This window comes from Amblyraja radiata, chromosome 7, assembly GCF_010909765.2.
Source record: "Amblyraja radiata isolate CabotCenter1 chromosome 7, sAmbRad1.1.pri, whole genome shotgun sequence".
In the NCBI taxonomy this organism is placed as follows: Eukaryota; Metazoa; Chordata; class Chondrichthyes; order Rajiformes; family Rajidae; genus Amblyraja; species Amblyraja radiata.
The window spans coordinates 83475272-83490799 of record NC_045962.1 but is presented as its reverse complement, the minus strand read 5'-3'; the positions used below and the strand labels follow the sequence as shown (position 1 = coordinate 83490799).

Sequence of the window (15528 nt, the reverse complement as noted above, 5' to 3'; positions counted from 1 at the left end):
TCTCCAAAGCCTTTCTTCAGCAGTTATTAGGCAACTAAACTGTCTGCCTCTTTGATGTCCCTTGGACTATCCTTGACCCACCATTGTTGGCTTTACCTTGCACTGAACCGTCCTCCCTTTATCATGTATCTATACACTGTAAACGGATTGATGGTACTCACGTATTGTCTTTCCGCTGACTGGTTAGCACGCAGTAAAAACCTTTTCATTGTACACTCTTCCCCAAATCTGTTTCTTCTTCCATTCTTCAGGAGAACCATTGCCTGCGGATCAAGATCCTGGGTGACTGCTACTACTGTGTGTCGGGCCTACCTGAGGCTCGAGCAGACCACGCCCACTGCTGCGTCGAGATGGGTGTGGATATGATTGAGGCCATCTCGTAAGTGCCACGACCTTTCACCTTTGACCCCCTTCGCTAACCCCGCACCCCTCCCTCACCCACCCCGTCGCCAGGAAGTGTGTTTTCTTTCAGCGTGCAGCGGGTAGAGCTGCCGCCTCACGGGGCCAGAGACCTGACCTCGGTCGCTGACCATGTGGAGTATGCACGTTCCCCCCCTGTGACCCCCGTGGTCTTCCTCCAAATGCTCAGATCCTCCCACATTCCAAAGACGTGCAGGTTTGCAGGTTACCTGCTCTCTGTGAATTGCCTCCCAGAGTGTGTGGAGTGGATGTGAAAGTGGGTTAACTTAGAACTAGTGTGAACGGGCGATCGATGGCCGATGTGGACAGGGTGGGCCGAAGGGCATCTTTTCAAGCTGTATCTTTCAATCAATTTTCTAATGACAATCAGATGCACAGAGTCTCTTGCCCAGAGTAGGCGAATCGAGGACCAGAGGACATAGGTTTAAGGTGATGGGGAAAAGATTGAATAGGAATCTGAGGAGTTACTTTTTCACACAGGGGGTGGTGGGTGTATGGAACGAGCTGCCAGAGGAGGTAGTTGAGGTGGGGACTATCCCAGCATTTAAAGAAACAGTTAGATAGGTACATGGATAGGACAGTTGGCCTAATGGCAGTTTTTCCTCATGCCCTTATGTCGGCCAAAAATAACCGACCTCTTGAACTGCGACCCCCTGGTTCTGGACACCCCCAACATGGGGAACATATTTCCTGCATCTACCCTGTCCAATCCCTTAGGAATTTTACAAGTTTCTATAAGATCCTTCTAAATTGCAGCGAATACAAGCCCAGTCGACCCATTCTTTCATCAGATGTCAGTCCCGCCATCCCGGGAATTAACCTGGTGAAATTACGCGGCGCTCCCTCAATAGCAAGAATGTCCATCCTCAATTCAGGAGAAGAAAGCTGCACACAATACTCCAGGTGCGGTCTCACCAGGGCCCTATCTAATCCGCTCATGATCTAACACACTCTTGTGTTATTCCTGATGGCAATTCTCAGTCAGAGTGTTGGCAAAACACGTACTCAACTGCGAGACTCTTCTCACTGTTAAATCTAGCCAGCATTCCCACTGTGCATTACCGAGTGATCAAGGCGGATTCCCTCGGCACTAATTAGCGTCTGCAGTGAAAACGCACGTTTTAATGTAGACAGTTCCTAATGGCAGATGAGCTGCTCATTAATTTTGCATGACATTTTAATTTGAACCCGACCCAGAAGGTAGGGACAGGCAGAGACAGTGACGACAGCATCATTAACGTCCTAATGTTGTGGGTCCACTGCATCTCATCAGAGTGACACGGGGGATTTTTTGCTAATCGCGAGCACACTGTGATGTTTCTACTGAGCCGTCCCCTCCCCACTGACCTCATTCCCTCTCATCCAAAACCTTGCTATTTACGGTCTTGACCTCTCTGTGCTGACCCTCCCCTGAGTCAACTTTCCCAACTCCATTAACTCGAGGTCATCTCAAACTTTACCCTTGTGTCGTTAGTTCTGTTTCCCATCACGATTGACATGTAAAGGGTCCCGGGGGGGGGGGGGGGGGGAACAGTGCCTGGTGTAACTTTACACTTTCGGGATAGGGCGCGGAAACAGGCCCTTCGGCCCAACCGGGTCTGCGCCGGCCAGCGATCACTAGCACTATTCTACACAAGGGACAATTTGCAGCAGCCAATTAGCCTACAAACCTGCACCCCCTCTACCCTCTCCCATCAGGCAAGAGGTACAGAAGTGTGAAAACACACGCCTCCTGAATCATGGACAGTTCCTTCCCAGCTGTTGTGCAGGAAGGAACTGCAGATGCTGGTTTAATCCGAAGAAAGACACAAAAAGCTGGAGTAACTCAGCGGGACAGGCAGCATCTCTGGAGAGAAGGAGTGGGTGACGTTTCGGGTCGAGACGTCTTGATCCGAAACGTCACCCATTCCTTCTCTCCAGAGATACTGCCTGGCCCGCTGAGTTACTCCAGCTGTTTGTGTCGAACTTCTTCCCAGCTGTTATCAGGCAACTGAACCATTCTATCACCAACTAGAAAGTGGCCCTGACCTCCCATCTAAATTCACAAGTTTTAGGCCATTCGGCCCATCAAGTCTACTCTACCATTCAATCACGGCTGTTCTATCTTTTCCTCTGAACCCCAATCTCCTGCCTTCTCCCCGTAATCCCTGACACCCTAATTAAACTAATCAAACCTGTACTAATCCTCCCCATTGGAGACCGTCGAACGATCTTTAATGGTACTTTATGGGGCTTTACCTTGCACTTTTGTAACCTTTATCCTGTATCTACATGGTGGCTGTCTTGATGAATAATTTCGACTCTTTTTGCTGACTCGATAGCATGCAGCATAAAAGCTTTTCACTGTACAACGATTGACTCAACCCATCTGGCAGCTTGTTCCATGTGCCCACCAGCCTTTGAGTGAAAAAAAACACCCATTTAACTTCCAAATAAATTTAAACCATTTCACTTTAAACCGAATAGAAGCATACAAAATCATGAGAGGCATAGATAGGGTAGGTTAATTAGCTTGGTATAAATTTAAATTGTCCCTGGTGAGTGTAGGATAGTGTTAGTGTCGAGGATCGCTGGTTGGCATGGACCCGGGACTGGACCGTAGGGCCTGTTTCCACGCTGTAACTCCAAACTAAACTAAACTCATCTGAGAAGAAGTTCTTGATTAGTACGGGTGCCAAGGGTTACGGGAAGAAGGCAGGAGAGTGGAGTTAAGAGGGAAGGATAAGAGATAAGAGGGAAATTGAAGAATAAGGGGTAAGCCATTTAGGACGGAGACGAGGAAACACTATTCCTCACAGAGAGTTGGGAGTCTGTGGAATTCTCTGCCTCAGAGGGCGGTGGTGGTGGGTTCTCTGGATGCTTTCAAGAGAGAGCTTGATAGGGCTCTTAGAAATAACGGGGTCAGGGGATATGGGGAGAAGGCAGGAACGGGGTACTGATTGGGGATGATCAGCCATGATCACATTGAATGGCGGTGCTGGCTCGAAGGCCCGAATGGCCTACTCCTGTACCTATTGTCTATTGATAGATCAGCCATGATTGAATGGAAATGTAGACTTGATGGGCCGAATGGCCTAATGCTGCTCCCATCATTTATGAGCTTGACCCATCTATCCCGAGAGTTTGGTTTTTACTTCAACGAGTTAGTCAAGTTGGATTTTGGCTTTTAATAAAGGCTGCAGGAAATACGTTCAGATGTGGGGCTGCAGAGTGTAAGCGTTCTGGATAAGTTAGTATGACTCTCTGTTCCATCCTTTAATTCCTCAAAGTAATCCTGGTGTTTACAATTGGTTTACAGTTGCTCTGTAGTAACAGGAACGCTCTTTGAAGCCCGTTCACAGTTGCAGCGTCAGAACTTAATACTTGGACCAGCCAGGGAGAGGTCGAGGGGGGGAGGGGTGGAATGAATGAGCAGAATTAAGCATTTCCCTGGTGTCGGTTGAAGTGTGAAGTGACTCTTCACCAGCACCTCCCCCACCTTCACAACACGGGTGAGGCACGGTGGCGCAGCGGTAGAGTTGCTGCCTCACAGCGCCAGAGACCCAGGTTCCATCCTGACTACGGGTGCTGTCTGTACGGAGTTTGTACATTCTCCCCGTGTCCGCGTGGGTTTTCTCCGGGTGCTCCAGTCCCCTCCCACACTCCAAAGACGTACAGTTTTGTAGGTTAATTGGCTTCTGTAAAAGTTATAAATTGTCCCTAGTGTGTGTAGGATAGTGCTCGTGTACCGGGCGATCGCTGGTCGGCGCGGACTCGGTGTCGAAGGGCCAGTTTCCGCGCTGTATCTCTAAACTAAACGAATAAACCTAAACCGGATCACAGCGCCAGAGACCCAGGTTCTATCCTAACTACGGGTGCTGCCTGTTCTGAGTTTGTCCGTTCTCCCTGTGACCGCGTGGGTTTTCTCCGGGCGCTCCAGTTTCCTCCCACATTACAAGGACTCTCTGAAGTCTAAGTCGCCCTGTCCGTGTGGAACGGAGGCGTGAGCGCGACAGTGGAATGCTAGTGTGGGAATTCTGAGCGTTGTATGTGATGGCCCTTCGGGCAAGAGGTACAGAAGTGTAAAAACGCACACCTCCAGATTCAGGGCCAGTTTCTTCTCAGCTGTTATCAGGCAACTGAATCATCCTACCGCAACCAGAGAGCGGTCCTGACCTCCCATCTACCTCATTGGTGACCCTCGGACTATCTTTGATCGGACTTTACTTAGCACTAAACCTCAAGAGTCAAGTCAAGTGTGTTTTATTGTCATATGTCCCAGATAGAACAATGAAATTCTTATTCCCTTATCATGTATCTGTACACTGCAAAATGGCTCGATTGTAATCATGTATTGTCTTTCCACTGACTGGTTAGCACGCAACAAAAGCTTTTCACTGTACCTCGCTAAACGTGACAATAAAGTAAATTCAGTTTCAGTTTAGTTTATTGTCACGAGTCCCGAGGTACAGACTAAAGCTTTTTTTTTTACGTGCTAACCAGTCAGCAGAAAGGCAATACATGATTGCCATCGATCCGTCTACAGACTGAAGTAAACTGAAGAAGATGCGTTGTGCTCCTTGTCCTGCAGGCTGGTGCGAGAGGTGACGGGAGTGAATGTCAACATGCGGGTGGGCATTCACAGCGGACGGGTGCACTGCGGCGTTCTGGGCCTCCGCAAGTGGCAGTTTGACGTCTGGTCGAACGACGTCACCCTGGCCAACCACATGGAAGCCGGCGGCAAGGCAGGGTAAGGGTTAAACTTGAAACGAAGCGCGGCGCGGTGGAACCATCACACACGGCCCTCCATCCACGAGCTCCGAACCAGCTCCGTCCAAGGCCGCAAGAAATTGCAGAGAGTCGTGGACGCAGCCCAGACCGTCACCCACAAACCAACCTCACGTCCATTGACTCAATCAATCAATCTCCGTTTATACCTCACGCTGCCTCGGCAAGGCCAGCAGCATAATCAATGACGAGTCGCACCCTGGCAACTCCCTCTTCTCCCCTCTCCCATCGGGCAAAAGATATATAAGTGTGGAAACGCACACCTCCAGATTCAGAGACAGTTTCTTCCCAGCTGTTATCAGGCAACTGAATCATCCTACCACACCTAGAGAGCAGTGCCGAACTACTATCTACCTCATTGGTGACCCTCGGACTATCTTTGATCAGACCTTCACCTTGCACTGAACGTTTTTCCCTTATGTATCTATACACTGTGAATGGCTAGATTGTAATCATGTATTGTCTTTCTGCTGACTGGTTAGCACGCAACAAAAGCTTTTCACTGTACCTCGGTACACGTGACAATAAACGATAGCTGGAAGAGACAGTAATCTTCACCTATTAGGAATAGGAATTATAATACTTTATTGTCACATGTGACTGTGCAGAGTGAGATTCATTGCTTGCATAAACGATATATACAAATAGCAGCCACCTATGGCGCTGACAAAGTTACAAAGCACGCTGGCGCCCCCTTTTGTCAGGAGGACCCAGTTCCCCCACGCCGGGTCCTCCATTGTTCATCCCCTCCCCCCTCACAGTGGTCCTCCACGCTCTCATCGACCGCGGGTCCCATCGTCGCGAGGACTCGCCCCTGTACACGCCCCTCTTCACGCCTCCGTGGTGCCGACCGGGGCTCCAGCCGCTGGCTCCGTCAGCCGCTTCGCCCCACCCGGGGCATCGAGACCGCGGCGCCTCCATAAAGGCCTCCGGCTGCATTCCCAGCCACATCCGCGGTCCGCCGGGAAGTACCTGCCAGACCTCAACCTGCCCCTCGTCTCTCCCAGTTTACCCCCACCCTTACAATTAACCTGAAAAAGGGCCCCGACCCGAACAGTCACTGGGTACTTCTAAGGTAAAGAAGTACCACAGAAGGTAGTTGAGGCCAGTTCATTGGCTATATTTAAGAGGGAGTTAGATGTGGCCCTTGTGGCTAAAGGGATCAGGGGGTATGGAGAGAAGGCAGGTACAGGATACTGAGTTGGATGATCAGCCATGATCATATTGAATGGCGGTGCAGGCTCGAAGGGCCGAATGGCCTACTCCTGCACCTAATTTCTATGTTTCTAAAGATTGACAGATTCTTGATCAGTACGGGTGTCAGGGGTTTGAAGGCAGAAGAATGGGGTTAGGAGGGAGAGATAAATCTGACCCGATGGGCCGAACGGCCTAATTCTTCTCCCATGACATGTGAAGATGATATGCTGCCCATCTGTGTTCTCCGGAGATGCTGCCTGAGCCGCTGAGTTACTCCAGCGCTTTGTGTCTGCTCTGGAGTTTCCTGGCAGGTCCATGCACCCAGCACATGATGTTGTCGGTCTGTGCGCTTGTCTGAACGACATCTCTCTGCCTCACCGCAGTCGGATCCACATCACCAAAGCCACGCTCAACTACCTGAATGGGGATTACGAGGTGGAGGCAGGTTTCGGAGGTGACAGGAACACTTACCTGAAGGACCACAACATCGAGACCTACCTTATCATGGGCTGCAGTCAGAAACGGGTAAGGAATCTATCCATCCATCCATCCATCCATCCATCCATCCATCCATCTATCCATCCATCCATCCATCCATCTATCTATCTTAGACAAAAAGCTGGAGAAACTCAGCGGGTGAGGCAGCATCTATGGAGCGAAGGAATAGGTGACATTTCAGACCCTTCTTCAGACTCAGAGGGATTATCTATCTATCTATCTATCTATCTATCTATCTATCTATCTATCTATCTATCTATCTATCTATCTATCTATCTATCTATCTATCTATCTATCTATCTATCTATCTATCTATCTATCTGGTTATGGGGAGAAGGCAGGAGAATGGGGTTAGGAGGGAGAGATAGATCAGCCATAGTTGAATGGCAGAGTAGATTTGACGGGCCGAATGGCCTAATTTTTCTCCTATCACTTATGATCTTATGATACTTTCATATCACATGTGACATGTCACAGTGAGATTCTTTGGTTTAAATACTGAGGAGTAGATCGGGTAGATGCACAGAGTCTCTTGCCCAGAGTTGGGGAATGGAGGACCAGAGGACACAGAGTCATAGAGTGATACAGCGTAGAAACAGGCCCTTTGGCCCAACTTTTGTCCAACATGCCCCATCTACACTAGTCCCATCTGCCCACGTTTGGCCCATATTCCTCCAAACTTGTCCTATCCGTGTACCTGTCTGTTTCTTAAACGTTGGGATAGGTTGAAGGTGAAGAGGGAATACATTTAATAGGAATCTGAGGGGTAACTTTTTCCGCATAAACGGCGGTGGGTGTATGGAATAAGCTGCCAGAGGAGGTGGTTGAGGCTGGGACTATCGCAATGTTTAAGAAGCAGTTGAACGGGTACATGGATGGGACAGGTTTGGAGGGATGTGGGCCAAACGCAGGCAGGTGGAACTAGTGCAGCTGGGACATTGTTGGCCGGTGTGGGTAAGTTGGGCCAGAGGGCCTGTTTGCATGCTGCATCACTTTATAACGAGAGCAATTCATCTTGTCTCGCCCATTGTTCAAATAACACGTTCCCATCGAGCTGAAAATGTGACAGATGGATGTGAATCAACTCTGGATCTAACACAGATAACGTGCGGAGCTAAACCACGCCCCTTTGGTTCTCTGGAGACTTTATTTTTATTTTCACTTGTAAAGTTCATGTTGAATGACTCACTGAGGCACCTGATTCCAGCTGTTAAGAATGTTTCACAGCGCCAATCCGTGAGGCTCGACACTTAACTGGTGGAATATGCTTCCCAGCTGTTACCATGGAGCGCCTTGCACAGGCATCAGCTGATTCATACGTTCATGTTTAGATTAGTTTAGTTTAGTTTAGAGATACAGCGCGGAAACAGGCCCTTCGGCTCCGCGCCGACCAGCGATCCCCGCACGCTAACACTGTCCTACACACACTCGGGACAATTTTTTACATTTACCAAGCCAATTAACCTACAAACTTGCACGTCTTTGGAGTGTGGGAGGAAACCGAAGATCTCGGAGAAAACCCATGCAGGTCACAGGGAGAACGTACAAACTCCGTACAGACAGCACCCGTAGTTGGGATCGAACCCGGATCTCCGGCGCTGCATTCGCTCTAAGGCAGCAACTCTACCGCTGCGCCACTGTGATCGCACTGAGGCGGTTTATAGGAACAGAATTAGGCCATTCGGCCCATGAAGTCTATTCCACCATTCAATTATGGCTGATCTATCTCTCACTCTCATCCCTTGGAGTCATGGTCATAGAGTGATACATCGTGGAAACAGGCCCTTTGGCCCAACTTGCCCGCACCGGCCAACATGTCCCAGCTACACTAGTCCCACCTGCCAACATTTGCTCCATATCCCTCCAAACCTGTCCGATCCATGTACCCATCTAACTGTTTGTTAAATGTTGGGATAGTCCCAGCCTCAACTACCTCCTTTGGCAGCTCGTTCCGTACACCCACCCCCCCATTGCGTTAAAAAGTTACCCCTCAGATTCCTATTAAATCTTTCCCCCTTCACCTTGAACCTATGTCCTCTAGACTTTGACTCACCTACTCTGGGCAAGAGACTGTGCATCTACCTGATCTATTCCTCTCATCATTCCTCTATACGCGTCAATAAGATCACCCCTCATCCTCCTGCGCTCCAAGGAATTGAGTCCTTCTCCTGCCATCTCCCCATAACCCCTGACACCCGTACTATTCAATAATCTACAATTTCTGCCTTGAAAATATATCCTTTAAAATTGTTTAGTTCTCCTCCGAAATGTTTGTTCCATTGAAAGACACAAAGTTAGGGTGGCACGGTGGCGCAGTGTTAGAGTTGCTGCCTTTTCGGGTTCGAACCTGACTACGGGTGCTTTCGGTACGGAGTTTGTACGTTCTCCCCGTGACCGTGTGGGTTTTCGAGATTTCCGTTTTCCTCCCACGCTCCAACGACGTGCAGGTTTTATCGGTTAATTGTTGTGGTGTCAGTGCAAAATTGGCCCTTGTGCGTGTAGGATGGGCCGAAGATGTCCTGGTTGGGTTGCTCCTGGGCCTGGCCAAGCTGGCCATCCGCCAGTCACGGCTCCAGGCGGAAGATGGCTCTGCCCGAGCCGGCTGCCTGCCCCTTTTCCGGGGTTACGTCCTTGCCCAGGTGGAACTAGAGAGGGATTACGCCCTGTCCACGGGCGCCCTGGGGGATTTCCAGGACCACTGTGCACCGCGGGGGGTGGAATGTATCCTGGACATGGATTGCAATCTAGTTGTTTAGTAGTTTACTTAGTATATTTGTTTGTCTTGTATTATGCTGGTGGGTTCTGTTTGATTTATTGTATTGTAAATACTATTTTAATATTTGAATAAATATTTTTGATTTGAAAAAAAACTGCAGGATGGTGTTAATGCGCGGGGATCGCTGGTCGGTGCGGGCACGGTGGGCCGAAGGGCCTGCTTCCGCGCTGTGTCTGAACTAAACTAAACATTATTTTCATTGCTCACGAAGGCTAACACTGCCCTTGTTTCATGTTCGCCTACAGAAGGAAGAGAAAGCGATGATCGCCAAACTGAACCGAACGCGTTCCAACTCGATCTCCAACCTCGGCTCACCCTGGAACGTTGAGCGGCATTTCTACAACCACATCTCCAAAGAGATGAAGACCATGGTAAGGAGACGGCCCGCTGAAAGTTCCATTCAAGGGCAGCGTGGGGTTGTGGTGAGGGGGGGGGGGAAGAGTTAAAAGGAACCCGAGGGACAACGGATGCTGCTGGGTGTATGTGTAGGAAGGAGCTAGATATGGCTCTTCAAAATAGCGGAGTCAGGGGATATGGGGAGAAGGCAGGGACGGGGTACTGATTGGGGATGATCAGCCATGATTACATTGAATGGCGGTGCTGGCTCGAAGGGGCGAAAATGGCCTACTCCTGCACCTATTGTCTATTGTCTATTATTACTAATTACTAATTTAGTTGGTATGTATTATTATCACCTCCATTTATTACTATGGCGATAGATGTGGCCCACCATCCACTCACAGACATGGGTCCTGGCCCCTTTGCAGAACAAGGTTGTCGACCTCTGAACCAGAGAGTGGCCCAAATCTCCCATCTACCTCATTGGAGAACTTCGATCTATCTTGAATCGAGCTTTATCGGACTTTATCCTATATCTGTGCACTGTGGACAGCTTGATTGTATAGTGTTTTCTTTGGCTGGATAGAATGCAATCAACAGCTTTCATCTCGGTACAGGTCATAATAATACCGTGAACTAAACTAAACAAAACTACAAGGGTAGGAAAGGTTTGGAGAGATATGGACCAAACACAGGCAGGTGGGACTAGCGTAGATGTGACATCTTGGACAGCAAGGGATAGTTGGGCCTGTTGCCGCAGTCTATCACGCTAATCGTGGTCGAGGGAGAAATATTTCCCAGGTTACGGTAGTTGGTTCCTTACCCCTTCTTGGGGATCATCCATGGCTCCTTTCCAATTCGGTGCCTCAGTTTAAAATTATGTACAGTTTGCAGCACTCTTTAGACTTTAGAGATACACAGGAAAAATGTTCCCAATGTTGGGCGAGTCCAGAACCAGGGGCCACAGTCTTAGAATAAAGGGGAGGTCATTTAAGACTGAGGTGAGAAAAAACTTTTTCACCGAGAAAGTTTGTGAAATTCCCTGCCACAGAGGGCAGTGCAGGCCAAATCACTGGATGGATTTAAGAGAGAGTTAGATAGAGCTCTAGGGGCTAGTGGAATCGAGGGATATGGGGAGAAGGCAGGCACAGGTTGTTGATTGGGGACGATCAGCCATGATCACAATGAATGGCGGTGCTGGCTCGAAGGGCCGAATGGCCTCCTCCTGCACCTATTTTCTTTCTATGTAACACGGAAACAGGTCCTTTGGCCCTCAGAGTCCGCGCCGACCAGCAATCAACGCATACACTCGCGATATCCTACTCACTAGGCTCGGGGGGGGGATATGGACCAAACGCAGGGAGATGGGACCAGTGTAGCAGGGAATGTTGGCCGGTGTGGGCAAGTTGGGCCGAAGGGCCTCTGTGACTGTGACTAAACGAAAAAAACTAAAATTAAACACATATTTTTACATGTGTAGGAAAGAACTGCAGATGCTGGTGAAAATCGATGGTAGACACAAAATGCTGGAGCAACTCAGCTGGTGAGGCAACATCTCAGGAGAGAAGGATTGGAGCGACGTTTCGGGTCTCCTGCAATGCTGCCTCACTCGCTGAGTTACTCCAGCATCTTGTGTTGACATATTTTTTACATAATGTCCATGAAAGCTGTAGCAGTGGGAAAAAGCATCAGACGGGAATTGTAATGGGAGTTATTCTAAGCCAAGAGCGCCTCGCATCTAGCCCCTAGAAGGCAATAAAACAGCCCGGGACATTTCACTGGAACATAACTCAACTCTGTCACATGATGGTTTTAAGTAGAAGCTTAATGGTGGGAAGATTTAGGGAGGAAAGTTTGGAGACGCCAGCAAAAACTGAAGGCACTATAGTGGTGGGGGAGGAATTATACTGGGGATACTCCAGGGAACAGAATGGGAACAATTACCAAGGGCAGCCTTACGTGCGTTCTTTCAACAGTCAAGGGGGTCCACTGACAGAGCTTTCTGCCAGAGATGACTGCTTTAAAAGCACGCAATGCTATTTTTATATAGTCACGTCTCTGAGAAATGACCAGGGAAGGGATCTCACAAAACGCACGTCCTTGGGTACAACCGCAGAGCGCTGGAGTCTCTCAGCGGGTCAGGCAACACCTCTGGAGGATCTGGAGGACAAGGAGTTCATAAGTGATAGGAGCAGAATCAGGCCATTCAACCCATCAAGTCTACTCCGCCATTCAATCGTGGTTGATCTATATTTCCCTCTCAACCGCATTCTCAAGTCAAGTCAAGTTTATTCGTCACATACACATACGAGATGAGCAGTGAAATGAAAAGTGGCAATGCTCACGGACTTTGTGCAAAAAGACAAACAAACATACAACCAAACAAACTATAAACAGAATGGAACAGAATCACATATTTTACATATTAAATATTGTGGGCGGAAGGAAAAAGGGAAAAAAAAACAGCAAATTTTTTTTTTAAACGGTAGAATGGTCCAGTAAAGTTAGTCCCTGGTGAGATAGGAGTTTACAGTCCTAGTGGCCTCTGGGAAGAAACTCCTTCTCAACCTCTCCGTTCTCACAGCATGGCAACGGAGGCGTTTGCTTGACCGTAGCAGCTGGAACAGTCCGTTGCAGGGGTGGAAGGGGTCTCCCATGATCTTATTGGCTCTGGAGTTGCACCTCCGGATGTATAGTTCCTGCAGGGGGGCGAGTGAAGTTCCCATAGTGCGTTCGGCCGAACGCACTACTCTCTGCAGAGCCTTCTTGTCCTGGGCAGAGCAATTCCCAAACCAGATTGTAATATTTCGGGACAAGATGCTTTCCACAGCCACTGAGTAGAAGCACTGGAGGATCCTCGAAGACACTCTGAATTTCCTCAATTGCCTCCTGCTCTCCCCTGCTTTAAGGGCGGCACGGTGGTGCAGCAGTAGAGTTGCTACCTTGGCGCCAGAGTCCCGGGTTCGACCCTGACTAAGGGTGCTTCCCAAATGCAGTCTGCACGTTTTCCCCGTGACCTGCGTGCGTTTTCCCCGGGAGCTCCGGATTCCTCTCACACTCATAAAGGCATGAAGGTTTGTAGGCTGGGTAAAATTGTAAATCAACCCTAGTTTGTGTAAAATAGCATTAGTGTGCGGGGGTCGCTGGTATGTTCGAACTCGGTGGGCCTCCTCTGTTGTACATCCTCTGTTGTGCCTTTTTGGCTGTGGAGTCGATGGTAGCCCCCCACTTATGGTCCTTGGAGATGATGGTTCCCAGGAACTTAAAAGACTCCACAGATGTGACTGTGGTGTTGTTGATGGTGAGTGGGGTGATGGGAGGGGGAGCTCTCCTAAAGTCTACAATCAATTCCACTGCCTTAAGAGCATTGAGCTCCAGGTTGTTGCGATGGCACCAGGACGCCAGCTGTGACACTTCCTGGCTGTAGTAAAGTTCGATTCAAGATAGTACCTCCAATGAGGTAGATGGTAGGTCAGGATCGCTCTCTGGTTGGTGATAGGATGGTTCAGTGGCCTGATAACAGCTGGGAAGAAACTGTCCCTGAATCTGGAGGTGTGTGCGTTTTCACACTTCTGTACCTCTTGCCTGATGGGAGAGGGGAGAAGAGGGAGTGACCCGGGGTGAGACTGATCCTTGATTATGCTGAGGCAGCGTGAGGTGTAGATCAAGATGGAGTCAATGGAAGGGAGGCTGGTTTGTGTGATGGTCTGGCTTAGAAAGGTCAAGGGAGCAAGGTTTATTTTCATGCAACGGTCAGAGCCTCTGAATGTACAGGACCTCCTTTGTCCGCTTTGACTGTATTGCCAGCTCTAAAAAATGTATCCAGTACGCAAAGGGTTAATCTGACACCGTTAATTTAATTGCTGTCTCATAACGTTTATGTAATACCTCCCCCTCTCCAGCCAGACAGTGTAGTGTCTTTAGACTTTGCTTTAGAGATACAGGACGGAAAAAAGGCCCTTCGGCCCATCGAGTCAGCGCCAACTGGCTATCATCCCGCACACTGGTTCTATCCCACTCACTAGGGACAATTTACAGAAGCCAATTATCCTACAAACCTGTACATCTTTGGAATGTGGGAGGAAACCGGAGCACCCGGAGAAAACCCACCAGGGTCATGGGGAGAACACACAAACTCCATACAGACAGCACCCGTAGTCAGGGTCACATTAGTTATAGGTTACCCAAAATTGGAGAATTCAATGTTCATACCATGGAAACATAGAAAATAGATGCAGGTGTAGGCCATTCGCCCCTTCGAGCCAGCAACGCCATTCAATATCATCATGGCTGATCATCTAAAATCAGTACCCCGTTCTTGCTTTTTCCCCATATCCCTTAATTCCTTTAGCCCTAAGAGCTAAATCTAACTCTCTCTTGAAAACCGCTGGGCTGTAAGCTGCCCAAGCGGAATATGAGGTGCTGTTCTCCAATTTGCGTGTGGCCTCACTCTGCCAATGGAGGAGGCCCGGGTTCAGAAAGCTCAGTGTGGGACTGGGAAGGGGAGTTAAACCGTTTGGCAACCGGGAGATCGCGTAGGCCATGACGGGCTGGGTCTAAGTGTTCAGCGAAACGATCGGCAAGTCTACTCTTGTTCACGCCGATATATAGGAGCCCACACCTGGGAAAGTCATAGGGAACAGGAGTAGAATTAAGCCCCTGTCCCACTTAGGAAACCTGAACAAAAACCTCTGGAGACTTTGTGCCCCACACAAGGTTTCCGTGCGGTTCCCGGAGGTTGCAGGTGGTTGCCGGAGGTTGCAGGTAGTGGAAGCAGGTAGGGAGACTGACAAAAACCTCCGGGAACCGCACGTTCAGGTTTCCTATGTGGGACAGGGGCATTAGGCCATTCGGCCCATCAAGTCTACTCCGCCATACAATCATGGCTGATCTATCTCTCCCTCCTAACCCCATACTCCCCTAATGGGAGTTTAAATTTTTGGCAACCGGGAGATCCAGTAGGCCTTGGAGGGCCTGATCGATCGGACTTTGTCCTGAAACTTTCTCCCTCCACAGATGCTGCCCGGCCTGTTTCCGACCTTTTCTGTTCTGAACTGCTGTTGACAGCGGTCGTGCATTCCTTGGTAACCCGGTTTAATGAGCTGTGATCCTGTGATCCAATGTGCCGGGTTTTTTTTAAAAGACTCGATTAACTTGGACGTTGCCATGGAAACCCACCTCGGCAAGTAATCACGATGTGCGAGTTGATATGTTAGCGGCAACTGTTTTATTGCAACTCAATAATGGATTTCCACAGGCAGTTCAGCAGTGTTATTCACAGGCGTGAGGGAACTGGGGCAGAGACAGGGCTGGGAGCGCGAAACGTTTTATTCCAGCTTGGTTGAACAGACAGAACAAACCCTGTACATCGAAGAAAGACAGAAAGTGCTGGAGTAACTCAGCGGGACAGGCAGCGTCTGTGGAGAGATGGAACATAGAAACATAGAGACATGGAAAATAGGTGCAGAAATAGGCCATTCGGCCCTTCGAGCCTGCACCGCCATTCAATATGATCATGGCTGATCATCCAA

The 15528-nt window shown here is 49.2% G+C and overlaps 1 protein-coding gene across 3 annotated transcripts in view; it reads left to right on the top strand.

Moving 5' to 3' along the window:
* adcy5 (adenylate cyclase 5) overlaps positions 1–15528 on the top strand; it is a 266316-nt gene that overhangs the window by 182703 nt on the left and 68085 nt on the right. For all 3 annotated transcript variants that reach the window (XM_033024874.1, XM_033024873.1, XM_033024872.1), the window contains exons 5-8: positions 252–379; positions 4991–5149; positions 6768–6909; positions 9904–10029. In XM_033024874.1, the coding sequence (XP_032880765.1) occupies positions 252–379; positions 4991–5149; positions 6768–6909; positions 9904–10029 (555 nt within the window). The remainder of the gene's footprint in view (positions 1–251; positions 380–4990; positions 5150–6767; positions 6910–9903; positions 10030–15528) is intronic.